This window comes from Carassius auratus, chromosome 16 (genome assembly GCF_003368295.1).
Source record: "Carassius auratus strain Wakin chromosome 16, ASM336829v1, whole genome shotgun sequence".
Classification (NCBI taxonomy): Eukaryota; Metazoa; Chordata; class Actinopteri; order Cypriniformes; family Cyprinidae; genus Carassius; species Carassius auratus.
In genome coordinates, this window is record NC_039258.1 from 14,384,232 (window position 1) to 14,399,690 (window position 15,459).

Consider the following 15,459-nt stretch of genomic DNA (forward strand, 5'->3'; position numbering starts at 1 on the left):
TCTCATCAGTAAAAACGCTCCTGTGATTATAAGAACATCTCCAGCACATGCTCCTGCCCACTTACTTCTCAAAACCCAATCGCGTTTCCAGGAGGGCAGCAGGCGCTAAGCTGGTGTCGAATCACAACACAGTAACCGCTGGCACAATCAGAACTCGTAACATATTTCTGAAGGAGGGACTTTATAGAACAAGGAAGTCATACAGATAGGTGTATTGTATGAAAAATACGGTGTTTTTTTTTTACACGCGAAACATGAACACGTGTTATATTGCACACTGTAAACACAATCAAAGCTTCAAAAAAGCTTGAAAACGGGACCTTTACAAAGAAACAAAATGAGATATGAGGTAGAAGAGAGTAAGAGAAAGGGGCAAAGGAGAGTTGAGGGAGGGAGCTGAGGCACATCATCATATTAATTAATAAACACATCATGTAATTAATTAGATTAAAAATTATAATCACTTACCACCCCTAATATATATATATGTATGCATGTATATAGCATTTAAATAACAAGTAAAGAACATTTTAATAATCGAAAGAAATTTTTTGCACTTTAAAGAACATTTTGGAATGATTCCATCAATGTTAAAGGTTCTTAATGGAATCTATGATTCCAAAAGAAGACATTTACTGTTTTAAGAATGTAGACAGAATTTTTCAAACTTTACAAAGTGTTTTTCAAACTTCCAAACACTGCACGTTCAAAAAGAACAGACGAGTGAATGCAGCTGGATCAGAGGGAGAAGTCACAGAGTTGTGGTTTCGCTGGCTCGCGTGGCACAGGCTTGGCACAAGCGCTGTGGGTTAGTGTAGGACTGCTGGCGCACAGACAGGCACTTCTGTCACATAAGGGGTGTATTTTTAGAGTGCCACTATCATATCCATGACTAAATGTGTTTTCGAGTTTGTCCCACGTCTCACAAGTGTGTAAAACTCTCTCTCTCTCTCTCTCTCTCTCTCTCTCTCTCTCACACACACACACACACACACACACACACACACACACACACACACACACAGTATGAGATCATTTGGCACTAATGCAGCATGTAGGTATGTAATGGGTTAATGAAGGACACGCTTACCTCTTTTACTCTGAGTGCTGTCATGGATCGGGTCCGGTGATGCAGGCTCATCATTTTCCATTACTTTCCAGTCAAAACTCTGTCCGCCAAAACACCTCTTTACCGAATAGAATTTGTGGTTAGTTGTAAATAAATTAAATTAATTAATCTAAAAACCAACTTAAGATAACTAAAACAAAAGGAAAATGACAACTACTGACACTTTAACGACCGGGACGCCGCAAACGTTTTAAAAAGCACATCGCCATCTTCAATTATTCCCTAAAAGTTGGCCGCGTTTGGTCAATAAACAAACAAGGTTTATGTCAACACGTTTCTCCCCTCGGCTGTCGTTTGAAAGTAACTAACGTGCGTGACTGACATTTCAAAGGGAAAGACTAATCGTTCAGCGGTCGTGGAGAGAGTTGGAGGAAGAGAGAAACGGACAGACACTTGTTGGATAAATCGACCGAGTGGCCTCCGGCTCGCGCCGCGCTCGCGCGGTCCTGTCCCGAGCCAGCACGGTGTTATGTCATCAATCATTATGTAATAGGCGCGGGAAGCGAGAGAGTAATGCTTTTAACGGGGGCTGAAGAGCAGTTTATGAGGCTTTTTGTCCAGTCCACTTTTATGTTATATGCATTATTTAAATGTATAATAACATTACATTACACTACAAGACACATTTATCATTATTATTATTATTATTTTATTATTATTTTGCTAAAAAAAAAAAAAGTAAATAAATAAATCTGTTCTGATGTAATTCTATATTTAGAAACCTAGCTATCAAACTAGTAACTGGATAAAATGTTTAAATGTTTAAACGTTGTAGTGTAACTCTATTATCTATCGCTCAGGTTTTTAATATGTCTTTTTTCTTTTATAAAGAGAGGTGTTTCACTGGGTTAATGCTCATTAATGCTCATGTGTTATGTAATGTCAATTCAGCACTGACTGAACTGTCACCGGATGACAGGAGGTGACTACACTCTCAAAAATAAAAGTTTTTATTGGTATCAGTGGTTCTATGAAGAACCTTGAACATCCATGGAACCTTTCAAAGGCAAAAAAAGATTCTTTCTAGTTGAAAAAGGTTCTTAAGATTTAAAAAAAAAAATGTTCTTCAAAGTGGTTCTTTTAGGTACTGTTCACTGAAAGGTTCTTTTGGGAACCAAAAATGATTGTTCTGGCATCACCCTTTTGGAACCTTTATTTATCCACACACACTATAATGCATTCCACCAGTAAATATTGATGACATTATATCAATGTACACCTTAATCTTTGTCCACTTAATGTATTTAATTGGTTAAGGGCATAGAAATATACAGTACATCAGACAAGTTGATGGTAGCCATTGAGTTCCATAGTACATTTTTCCAGATTTTGGAAGTCAATATAGTCAACTGACTGGTTGCCAAAATTCCAAAATGTCTTATTTTGTGTTGAACAGAAGAGAGAAATTCATACTGGTTTGCAACATCTTAGGATGAGTAAATAATGACTTTTTGGGAAGTTCTATCCCTTTAGGTCTAAATTATACCAATGTCTGTTGCAGACTTAAGTGGTCCTCCAGCAGACAGCTGGTTATTTCTTGTTATATTTATTACATTCTTAAAAATAAAGGTGATTCACGACGTCATAGAAGAACCTTTTTGTCTAAATGGTTCCATTTAAGAACATTTAACATCTGAAGAACCTTTCTGTTTCACAAAAGGTTCTTTTTGGTGAAAGAAGGTTCTTCAGATTATAAAAAGGTAAGAAAGAGATGGTTCTATAAAGAACCTTTGACTGAATGATTCTTTGTGGAACCAAAAATGGTTCTTCTAGGGCATCGCTTATAAAGCACCTTTATTTTTTATTACGTTTCTAATTATTAACAGTATAAAATGCCGGCATGTCTCGGCAATGTCAATGTTAAGGCTAACTGCCAGTAAAATGGATCTCAGCAGAGGCAATGGTGAGATGATGGAAATGGCATTTTGGTCAGACCCAGGTTTGAACGTTAACACCACACATGGAAAGAGCTATGTTGAAGTGTTCCCACAGAAGCCATCACGCAAAGCCCACTTGACCAGACACTCAACACCTCTCCATAGATAGAAACCCACCTCAGACTGTGTCCTACATACATATGCGAGAGGCCTGTGGGAGACTGCAGGGGCCACCACAGAGATGCAGGTCTAGATGTTTCTTTCTATCTATCTAAGTCAGATTTCTATGAGGATAACAAGGCGACGAGATAACATTTATACATATATTTTTATCTGTAAAGCTCCAGCTTCACATGCCCATGAGTTGTAGCAAGGCATATGAAGTCACACTGCACCGCATGACAGTATTTACACAGAGATGCTGAGTTTAAAGTCTCCACATATGATTGTACACACCTCTGATGTGGACAATGTGTCATTCATTACCGTAACCCTGCGGTGTCAGTCAGTTCTCTTTACTGGAATATATGCAGAATGTGAAACTCAGACCAAATGGATTTCGATTGATATCTTGCTTCTTTCTATAGGAAGGACGAGTGCATAGAGATTACTGGTGCCATTCCAGCTTAATACAGGTTTAATGTGCTTCATTTGGAAATGTCAGTGTTCAGACTTGTTTTCATAGTGAATGCATTTAAAATATTGAGGCTGATACCGATCGGTTGATAGATTGATTGACTGACTCACTCCAAAAAAAATAAGACATTTAAATGTTAACTAATCAAATTAAATTGTACAAAAATAAGAGTCTTTCCTAATAATACAAGTGAAAAATAAATATATTATTTTGTAAAACTCTTAATACTACAGACACTTCAAAAATTCCAACTCAAAAACGAACCAACTGTCAGGTAGTAGGAACGATTTACATGTTATTCTATCAGAATTCACTTACAGTGCTTTAAAAAGAAAGTATAATAATTTTTCGGAATATGAGTGAGGAGTGCGATAGAGTGGATTTGGTGTAGTGCTTACATGTGCACATTTCTGAATACCCCATTCTCAGAGATTAGGTTAAATATCAGCTAGATCAGTTGGTCATTGCGCACGCACGCACACACACACACACATACACACCGCCTCAAACACACACCTGCAATCTTACTCACGTGTATAGAGATGCGTGCACATGCACATAGCCTGTGGTGGATTTTTGGCTGCTTTCAGCTTCATGCTCCAAATAAATAACCCAGTTTTATTGACACAAATAGAACTACCAGGAGCGAAACAGGGGAAGAGAACAAGCATGAGAAAAAAAAGAGATATGTAGATAAGGTACAAGTTCAGTTTACAAGGTAAAATCTGCTATGCATTTCCTCTAATGGAGTGTACGATGTAAACGTGTCTAGTATAAAAAGTGTATGTTCAGACTGATGAGCACAGAACGAACAGATAAGTGTGTGTTAGGCAGAAATCTGTAATGGGAACAACCCACAGGTGCGCCGTGAGTCTATGTGGGTGTGTGGATAAAGTGGTTTCAGGTAGTCAGTTTTGGTTGCATATTAATGCATATTTTCATATTTAGTGCATCAATGACATCAGCTTGTTTTCCTTCTTACATAATATATACAGAGATATGAGAGTATGTTTACCTGCAGTGGAGAGTTTAGACTCACCAGTGCTGGTCACTTTACAAGTGAGGGAAGTTTCTCATCACTTTCTGATCTGACCCCGAGTGCTGTAGATGAAACCCACACCACCCAGAGGCACTGGACTGGAAGAAAAGAGTTGTCAAGTGCCAACCCTGATGCTCAATCCCTGAAACCACGCAAACCATTGAACAAATAAGGGCAGAAAGCTCAGCAGTCATTGTGTCAATCATAGTGGTTATGCCTCGCATGTAAATAACTGCCGCACAGGAAAATAATCGAACATCACTTCCTGTTCTAAAACATAACATGGGACTCCCCCATCCTTCACAAATTAGTTAGGGTTTACACTGTGCCTTGAAGCTGTGGCATTCATATTTTGAGGCGCTAATACCCTAAAAGATAGAGCTACCATATTTCAGCAACATTTTGAATGACACACTGACATTTTTATTTTACACCAAGTGTTAAATGTGAGTGAAGCACTTGTTTACCTAAAAGGTCAATGTCCAGTAAATGTCCTGGCTATAACATACAGACGGCCCCACTCCTTTTCTTTGCCTTTCCGGTGACACTAGTCTAGGGTGCATTACGTACTCAGCGGATCTCTGGGCTCCTCGGTAAAGTCGGTTGAAGTCCTACCGCTGAATTGAGAACGGAAACAGCGACATCTTCTGAAGAAAGAGCGACGATACATGGAACATCCTGTTTCTCAGACTGTTTTTTTTTTCTTTTCTTTTCTTTTTTTATTTTTATTTAGATAAATGACTTACAAACATTAATTCCAGCAAATCAACATACAACTGCAATATTTCACAAGACAAATATCACACCTTTAGATAAAATGACAAATCATAACAACAACACCAAAGAAATAAATAAATAAAATAAGTAAAAAAAATAAAAGAAATAAAAAATAGTAAAAAAAGAAAAGAAAAAAAGAAAAAGAAAACAGCATATTACCTCCTTTTTCCTAATTAGACATTAAATATATATATATATATATATATATATATATATATATATATATATATATATATATATATATATATATATATATATATATATATATAAATTTTGTGAGCACAAAGGGGACATTACAGTATCAAAAATTTATCCATAAATTTTAACAAATTTTCATTTTTTTTATTTTTAACTAACTTTAACGATTTCTTTAGCGATTCCATCTCGATTAAGAATAGACTACATTTAGGTATGCATTTTGCAAATTTTTGTTTATGGATGTAATATTTACCATGCAGGATATAAAAGTTCACCACGTATTCAAACATTTTGCTTCTATGTGTGAAAGAACATATAACATCTTTTAGAGATAATTTATAATTCACCTTTCTTGGGGCAAAAAGAAAAAAACTAACGTCAGACCAAAATTTTAAAGACACATCACAATTGTAAAACAAATGAGCCAAGTCTTCCTCGTGTACATTACAAAAAACACACTTGCTGTCAATGTCCATGAATTTTGATAACAAAGCTTTACATGGGTAGATTTTGTGAAGTATTTTAAAGTGTACCTCTTTAACATACTGTACCTATTTAGCATACAGAATTTGTTTGGATTTAACCATGTTTCTTTCCAACGAATATCATCAATTTGTGCATTCCAAAAAAAATTCCCTCTAGGAGAAATTTTATGTTTGGATTGAAAAATTAATCTGATATTTTTATTCTTACAGGAATGAGAAAATATTTTGATACCATCAATTATTAACTCAGGAAGTTTCCTTTCGTTACTTCCAAAATTAAGGTGACTTTTCATCAGATGTTTTAACCCATTGGGAATAGCTTTAACAACTTGCTGAAACTCTTTAAATGGAATGGGGAAATTGTAAATAAACATAAAATCTTCATAAGACAAAACATTTCCATTTTCATCAAACAAATCCATGACAAAATATATATTTTTTTTCAAACCATTTGCGTAAAAATAAAGATTTATTCCTAGAGGTAATAAGACAATTGTTCCAGAGAAGCATTTTGTGTGGAGAAAAGTTGTGATGGAAACCAATTTTCCAAGCTAATAACATTTGCTGGTGAAAATTGGATAGAATAATTGGTAATTTCCCAGGCAGATAGTTACATCTCAATATAAAAGATAAGCCTCCAAGCTTGTTAAAGATGGACTGGGGGATAAAGAACCATAATGAATTTTCATTTCTTTGACAGTTTCTTAACCAATTAAGTTTAAAGGTATTGTTAATATCAAAAAAATCTAACATCTCTAAGCCACCATCAACTCTTTTGCCTGATATAATGTCCTTTTTTGTTTCTCAGACTGTAACTGTGAATGTGTCGGTTCTCAGTTGTGTCAAATGTGACGTCATAATGATATTTGGAGGAAAGTCCTGCAGCTAATGGAGAAAAGATGAATATTAAGGCTGATGAGCAATAACTTTGAAGCCATTTATAAGGTGGCGTCATCTACTGGATGGCTTTAAGATTTCATGTTTTACTTAAGCTGCAATTTTTATCAGAACTTGTCTTTTGCTTGCTTAATGTGTGTGTGTGTGTGTGTGTGTGTGTGTGTATATATATATATATATATATATATATATATATATATATATATATATATATCATCTGACCTGTTAACATATATACATTTTAAATAATTCTTACACAAACTGTTTTGTGGAATTAAGGCTGTGCTCTATATAAATCCATACTCTGAGAACATGCAGTCCACCAAAAAAAAAGAAGTGAAATAAACAGATAATAAAGATAATGTAAAGAGTTGATGAGGATGATAACAATGCATTAATTCTTACAATGGGCACCGTTTCAATTTGTCAACATTCTGAATAACAAAAGGACAATTTCTGATTACTAACTTTAATAGCACTATTGAAGGCAGTTATAAATAGGAATCCCTAGAAATAACAATAAGATACTTTAAATGCCCAACTTTTCATTTGTAACAAAAGTGAGATTCTCTTTAACACAATGTGGAATACAGTACTGTTAAAATACATTACAGAAAAATTTGTTATACAATACTTGTAATAGACTACTGAAGACTGTCATCATGATCAATACCGTATCATTAAATAAACCAGGTTAATACATTTTCATTTTAAAAATAAAAATATGAGGCAGCCATATGTAACTGAATGCACCACTCAAATACATGAGAGCTTGATCTTTTGTTCATTGGGCACACACTGCATCTCCAATCTCCTTCATGTTAGTACAGATGATGTACATGTCTCTGTGGTGGATTCCAGACAGCTTTCAGTTTCGTGATCCAAATAAATGGCCGACACTTATTGAAACAAATAGAGCTGCAAGGCAAAAAAGACGAGAAAATAGAGAGTGTGAGGAAAAATTAAGTACTGATGATACTTTGGTACATAAGCATGCAGGACTCAACTAAAAGGACTGTCTGATGGCAAGGGTCAGCGTGAAAGACTCTTCTAACTGTTGATGTAATTATCACTGGGCCAATTGGCCAATGCTGCGCCATCATGTTTATCATTTTCTTGTGTTTTTATGTATTGCCAGCCAGTTTAAAAATGTAAGCAATTAGATAAAATACTAGTAACTGACTTGTGAAAAAGGAGCAACTGTGTGACACAGCAGTAACACGTTATGCTTGTCTAACTGGTATATCAGCTGTGTTGTATCAGCTTGTGTAAGGGAGGTGAAATGTGTAACGTCAGTCTACGAGGAGGTGTGCATGATGTGGCTTAAAGAGTTGACTGACACTCGTGCATATTTTCACACTTCTACTTCACACATACAAACATTCACACGTGGTCAGAATTGTTGGGACCCTTGGTAAATATAATCAAAGAGGGGTGTGAAAATAAATCTGCATTGTTAATCCTTTTGATCTTTTATTTTAAAAATATTGCAAAAATCTAACCTTTCATTGGAGAATGAGAATTTAAAAAGGGGGGAAATCTCATTATGAATTTTTTTTTCAATTACTGGTACCAGTAGAAACTAAAATAAATCTGAAATATATTTCCATTTATATTCACTATTTTGAGCATACCAGCGTGATTATGAACATGAAATTATCTAGCCATGGCTTCCTGTTTCACAGGAATATAAATAGGAAAAACAAAGGCTAAATTCCCTTAATCACCCATCACAATGAGAAAAACCAAAGAATATATTTCTGATGTGAAGCAATAGATAACCGAGCTTCACAAATAAGAAAGTGACTTTAAGGAAAGAGCAGTGGAAAGTCAAATTTCCTCCATCGGGGCAATAATTAAGAAGTTCCAATCAACAGAAAGCTTTACAAATCTGCCTGGAAGAGGACGAGTGTCTATATCTTTCTAATGAATGATGGGGAGGAGAGTCTGAGTGGCTTAAAGGGTTAGTTCACCCAATAATCAAAATTATGTAATTAATAACTCACCCTTATGCTGTTACAAACATGTAAGACCTCCTTTTATTTTCGGAACACAGTTTAAGATATTTTAGATTAAGTCCAAGAGCTCTCAGTCCCTCCATTGAAGCTGTGTGTACGGTCTACTGTCCATGTCCAGAAAGGTAAGAAAAACATCATCAAAGTAGTCCATGTGACATCAGAGGGTCAGTTAGAATTTGTTGAAGCATTGAAAATACATTTAGGTCCAAAAATAGCAAAAACTACGACTTTATTCAGCATTGTCTTCTCTTCCGTGTCTGTTGTGAGAGAGTTCAAAACAAAGCAGTTTGTGATATCCGGTTCACAAACGAATCATTCGATGTAACCGGATCTTTTTGAACCAGTTCCCCAAATCGAACTGAATCGTTTGAAACAGTTCGCGTCTCCAATAGACATTAATCCACAAATGACTTAAGCTGTTAACTTTTTAATGTGGCTGACACTCCCTCTGAGTTAAAACAAGCCAATATCCCGGAGTAATGCATGTACTCAAACAGTAGACTGACTGAACTGCTGTGAAGAGAGAACTGAAGGTGAACACCGAGCGGAGCCAGATAATGAACAATAGACTGACTCGTTCACGAGTCAAGATCCAGTTGCATCGATTTTCGGATCACCAGTAGTTCTTTCGGACAGTTCGATTCAATAAACCGGTTGAAGAAAATGGTTTACCGGTTCTTTTGCGCTCGACCTAATGACTTAATTTGCGATGACTGCCCTTGATTCAAGCCTTGGGTTTACCTGGGCTCATAACACTAGCACAGAATCAGTTCGGCTCAGACGCTCTGTGTCAGTCTGCTTCACGCTGAATCACACATGCGCAGTATCATCAGCTCCTCGGTTCACGAATCGGACGAGTCTGACAGAAACGGTTCTTGACTCGAGAACGAGTCAATGTTTTGTTTGTTATCTGGCTCGGTGTTCATCTTCAGTTTTCTCTTCACAGCAGTTCAGTCAGTGTACTGTTTGAGTACATGCATTACTCCGGGATATTGGTTTGTTTTAACTCAGAGGGAGTGTCAGCCACATTAAAAAAGTTAACAGCTTAAGTCATTTGTGGATTAATGCATATTGGACACGTGAAACGTTTCAAAAGATTCAGTTCGATTCAGTGAACTGGTTCAAAAGGATTCGGTTAGATCGAGTGAGTAGTTCACGAACCGGATATGACAAACTGCTTTGTTTTGAACTCTCTCTCACAACAGACACGGAAGAGAAGACAGTGCTGAATAAAGTCGTAGCTATTTTTGGACCAAAGTGTATTTGCGATGCTTCAACAAATTCTAACTGACCCTCTGATGTCACATGGACTACTTTGAAAATGTTTTTATTACCTTTCTGGACATGGACAGTAGACCGTACACACAGTTTCAATGGAGGGACTGAGAGCTCTCAGACTAAATCTAAAATATCTTAAACCTGAACCCTATAGAAAACGAGTGTGGTGAACTGAAGAGGAGAAGCTGGGAATCTGAAGGGTCTGGAGTGATTCTGGATGAAGGAATGGTCTCTGATCTCCTGTCAGGTGTTCTCTAATCTCATCAGGCATTATAGGAGACAACTCAAAGCTGTTGTTTTGGCAAATGGAGGTTTAAAAAACTATTGAATAAAAGGGTACCGGGTAATTGTGGCCAATGTATATTAGAGAAAAAACATTTATTTCATAATTATATTTCCCCCCATTTCAAATTCTTATCTTCCAATGAAAGGATGGATTTTTGTGAATTAAAAAAAAAGATCAAAAGGATTAACAATGCAGATTTATTTTCACAGCCTTCTTTGATCATATTTACCAATGGGTACCAACAATTCCGACCATGTCTGTACATGATATCGGTTTATGAGTTTGTGTTATCTACCTGTGGATTCCGTGTAGAGTTTGGACTCATCAGTGCTGGTCACTTTGCAAGTGATGTATGTTTTCCTCCCCTCTATTCGATCCAGAGCACTGTGGATTAAAACCACACTACCCAGAGGCATTGGACTGTATACGAGAGAACAGAGTTCATCAGGTGGGACCACAGATGATCCAAGCCAGTGTCGACATTAATGGTAACTGTTTTTGAAAGACTTGAGTACTGAAACATTATCTCACTTGCGGTAGTCTATGTTGAGATTAGCAGTCATAACTGGTCCTGAGAGGAAACCGGCAAGAGTACCAGTCACTGTGTCAATCATGGTGGCTATGGCTCCACCGTGTACATGCCTGCCACACGGGAAACAGATGTAACATCATCTCCTGTTCTCCCATTCTTTATCAATAAAAATGTGGGATACAATTCCAGGTATATAATACACAGAGAATAGAGCAGCTCCTTACCCAGGTGCACCTTCTAGTAAACGTCCTGCCTGAAAGACACAAACACATCTCTTCTCCTCCTTATTGACAAACACCACATACTCAAACGTGGCGCCTTGCTCTTTAACGTTTCTCGTGAAAAGTCGAGCTTTGGCCTGGATCAATTTGCTGAGGTGAATGCCACCTACGGGACAGAAACAATATTCTATATTACACTAAATTGCATTATCACACCATTGATTTCACTGATAACAGTGACTAGGAGAAACTATGCAAATACATATTAATCGCTTACCAGTAGCATATTTAATGGAACGGTTGTAGCTGGGCAACTTCCTCCACGGCCCCCTTTTTTCCTCACCATTTTCAATGTCAGTGTCACACAGAGCATTATAGTTGTCGTAAACCTTGTGCATCTCTGGACTCCATGAGGAGTTGGGCTGGCTGAAGTCTCTTGGCTGAGATGAGAACGGCCACAGTGACACCGTCTGGACAAAGAATGACAATAAAATATTATTCTTATATATGTGACCCTGGACCATGAAACCAGTCATTAGAAGCACTGGTATATTTATAGTACTAGCCAACAACACTGTCACATCTCCAGCTGGAGTGCCCATGAGCTCCTCTAGAAGGCACTCCATTCTGAACCTTGCCATTCACTCAGGACTCCATTTCCCATAATCCTTTGCCAGGACTCAGCAGCACTCATTACCAGTTCACAACTGCCTCATATTAGTAGGACTATAAGAATAGCACAAACATGCTCTCTCTTCGCTGGTGATTGCATGTTTAGACTCGTGTTGTCTTTCCTTCTGTGTTATTGTGTTTTGATCCTGGACTCTTTCCTTGTTTGCGATCCTTTGCTGCCTGCACTGACCTTCTCCTGTTTAACTGGATCATTATTTTGCCTCGTCTCTGCTGTTGTTGTTTGCTGATGTGTTGACCCTGCCTGTTTCTACTACTCTCTCTGAAATAAAGCTTGCACACAGATTCCCACTTCGTCGTCACGGCTCCTCCTTTGTTACAAATACACTGTATGGGTCAAAATGATCGATTTTTCGGAAAAAAAATGAAAGTAGGAAACTAAAATTACTGAAACTGAGGAGAAAAAAACATAAAACAAATATTACAAATATTATACAATAATAATATTCTAAAGTATTTTAAACATTATTCATTTAAAATATTAATACATGCATTTCAAAACACAACCACACGACTTTTGATGAGATTACTGGCATTAGTAAAGGCAGTTATAAATGTGTTATTATTCCTAAACAATAACAATTAGATCATTTAATATAATATATATATTACATATATATATATATATATATATATATATATATATATATATATATATATATATATTAAAATGTTACTAAATACTAAAAGAAACTGTCTGGAGTGGAGTACAGTAGCCTGGTAAGATTTTTTTTTTTAATGTATTTATTTTATATTTAGGCTAGTTGAAAATACAACAACATTTTTATATATATATATATATATATATATATATATATATATATATATATATATATAGATATATATATATATATATATATATATATATATATATATATATATATATATATATAAAAAGATTTTCCTATACGTGATACAATGTAACCATCCCTTCATAGCAGCACACTACACACGAGACTGTCTATTAATATGACTAACATTAGAGAATGAATGTGAATTGACAGCTAGATAAAGCGAGTGAAAGAATGGCTCGTTTACCGAGATTACCGAGATGTGTCTGGTGTTGTGAGGGGAGGTCTGCAGGTGTCTGAGGGTCTCTTCAGAGAGCAGCTGCTGGAGACGGAGCCCCCTCATCCCTCCAGAGATCAGAAGTCTCCTCATCACTGAGAGTCCTAACATGATGACTGCAAACCAGAGTCACTCCAGACCAAATATGTCTTACTCTTCTGGGCAGAATAAAATCCTTACTGTCGTATTGCTATAAATGAATATGACTTTCTTGGAAAAGTTACATGATGTAACTAACTGAAGACATTTACACCTCCCATATTTCCACACACGCTGACTGACAGGTCTTTTTCATCTAAAAACTGAAAAACGACGGAAAACACATATAAAACATAAAATGACATATAAAAGAAAGCCTTTATCAAATCAATGAATTATCGATAGAATGCTGTATAAAAAGACATCCAATTTTAAGGTGAAAATACAAGATCAGCCGGTGAACAGAACAGTCTGTGACTTTCACGAATGTCTTCGGTGATTGGCCAGTTCTTGCACGCGGAGTGGGAACACGTGACATTATAACCACGTGACGCAGATTCCTACGTCTGATTGGTGGGATGAACTATTACAACATCCTGTTTGTCTGTTGCCACAGTAACTCTGTAGTTCCGCTCGCTCTTCACTCTTTGCTGGAATTTACTTTTTGTCATTTTACTCCTAGCAGATGTTTATCTGCCTGTGACGCACAATCATGTTTGGGCGAGAGGCGCGGCGTTCAACAAACACGTTTGTGGGGGACAGAATAAGGGTACAGAGATTCTGTTCATCTTTCATAACTACATAGGACCAATGCTTAGTAGGACGTTAGTAGTAAAATAATAATAATAATAATAATGGTTTTGTTTTATTTTTGAAAGATCATGTGACATTTAATATATTTTTACAGACATTTTAAAATATATGAACGTTGTTTTAAATTGTAATTATATTTTGCAATATTACTTTTTATCAAATTAACGCAATCCGATGAGCAAACGTTTGAACAGTATGTAACATCATTAAATGTTAACAAATGTTAAGAAAGTTGTATATGATGAACAAATCTTCTCCCGGAGGTCCTGCACAGTCTCTCAGGTTTAAATCTCTATTTTTACGGCTTTCTTTTTCTAATAGAAAGATGAAGAGATGGCTGACAGAACTGCTGAGCTGGACAGGTGTGTTTAATCTTGTGCTGCACTTTTAAGAGTGCATCACATTTAAAACAAAGAAACATTATGACACGAAATGATCTAGGTTAAAGCCTTTGCTTTTAGACTTGCAGCAGTGAATATGTCCCGCACTGATACTATCTTCTTGTTCCAGAATCAATAGAGTGATACTGAAAGCTGAATTTGAGTGCCTTGGCCTTAATTACTATGAAAAGGCCCTGAAACGCAGAGAGAGGATCCAACTGAGAGAGTTGGAGTTGTGGAACAGCTCTCTCACTATGGTCAGTGCAGACATTAATACATCTCAATGTGATTTTCCTGAAAATATCTACTGTTTATCTGAACATGTCGAAATCTACATTTGGAATGTATGAAGCAAATAATTGTAAAATGACTCTTTATGATACAGGTTCATCAATAACTGTTTATTTAGTTGCAATAGCAGTATATCCTCAGTAGGGGGTGATATAAGAACACGAGCGTAAAAGCAAATTGAAACAGAAAATACGACTGTTCTGTCGGATGCAGACACAAACCTGTCGCAGATGATCAAACAGTTGTATGATTCAAACAGCAGGTGCCAAATGATTAATTATGCTCAGAAAGGATGATTAATTGAATTCCACAATGAAGTTAGTCCTTACAGAGCCCTCAAATAAGTTATTGATTTCGTAACCAACAGAGTTATCTTGAGGCGAGCTCATCCTTATTGTAGCAATCTAGACAGCAAACTTACAAAATAACTGAAAGAGAGAACTGAAACAAGTAACTGAAAAGGTGATTGTACCAAATCTGAGTATTTGTCGAACTGCTGATGTGCGTTTTTAAGGTTAATGCATTTCAAATGTACACTATTGAGAAAAGTTTCAGGAGACCCCCTTCTTTAGAACAGAAAAAGGCACTTCCAAAACTGTGGCAACAAAGATGGAAACAACATTTTAAGTATTTAAAACTATTTTGCAATATCTGCAGCAAGGTTTTTTTTTTCATGTGTTTTCTAAAATGACTGTACCCATACAAGTCACTGGTGTTTGGTGATGAGTTTTTGGCTCAAGGCCTGCATTAAAAGTCACACCAGTCCAGTTCTACCACACTGACTCAATCAGTCATTTCTGTTTAAACTTTGCCTTATACACAGAGGCTCAGAACAGAACAGGCTCCTGTCCAAACTGTTTCTAT

The 15,459-nt window shown here is 36.5% G+C and overlaps 2 protein-coding genes across 7 annotated transcripts in view; both read right to left on the bottom strand.

Moving 5' to 3' along the window:
* The window catches only part of LOC113116216 (nuclear receptor ROR-alpha-like), a 46,063-nt gene extending 44,479 nt beyond the window's left edge, over positions 1 to 1,584 (bottom strand). For 2 of the 5 annotated variants that reach the window (XM_026284234.1, XM_026284232.1), the window contains exon 1: positions 1,091 to 1,582. In XM_026284234.1, the coding sequence (XP_026140019.1) occupies positions 1,091 to 1,151 (61 nt within the window). In that variant the 5' untranslated portion in view covers positions 1,152 to 1,582. Of the gene's footprint in view, positions 1 to 1,090 lie in introns of all 5 variants that reach the window. The other 3 variants (XM_026284230.1, XM_026284233.1, XM_026284235.1) reach the window with 3 other exon arrangements.
* A 5,908-nt stretch (positions 1,585 to 7,492) lies between these two features.
* LOC113116219 (acyl-coenzyme A thioesterase THEM4-like) lies at positions 7,493 to 13,603 on the bottom strand. Of its 2 annotated transcripts, none has more exons than XM_026284239.1 (6): positions 13,112 to 13,603; positions 11,652 to 11,844; positions 11,378 to 11,540; positions 11,153 to 11,263; positions 10,917 to 11,041; positions 7,493 to 7,957 (listed from the first exon to the last, which is right to left on the bottom strand). In XM_026284239.1, the coding sequence occupies exons 1-6, from the start codon at positions 13,241 to 13,243 to the stop codon at positions 7,908 to 7,910; spliced, it is 774 nt and encodes a 257-aa protein (XP_026140024.1). In that variant the 5' UTR covers positions 13,244 to 13,603; the 3' UTR covers positions 7,493 to 7,907. The 2 variants fall into 2 exon arrangements, with proteins under 2 accessions (XP_026140024.1, XP_026140023.1); XM_026284238.1 differs by having other exon boundaries at positions 13,103 to 13,603.
* Between the last annotated feature and the right edge of the window lie 1,856 nt (positions 13,604 to 15,459).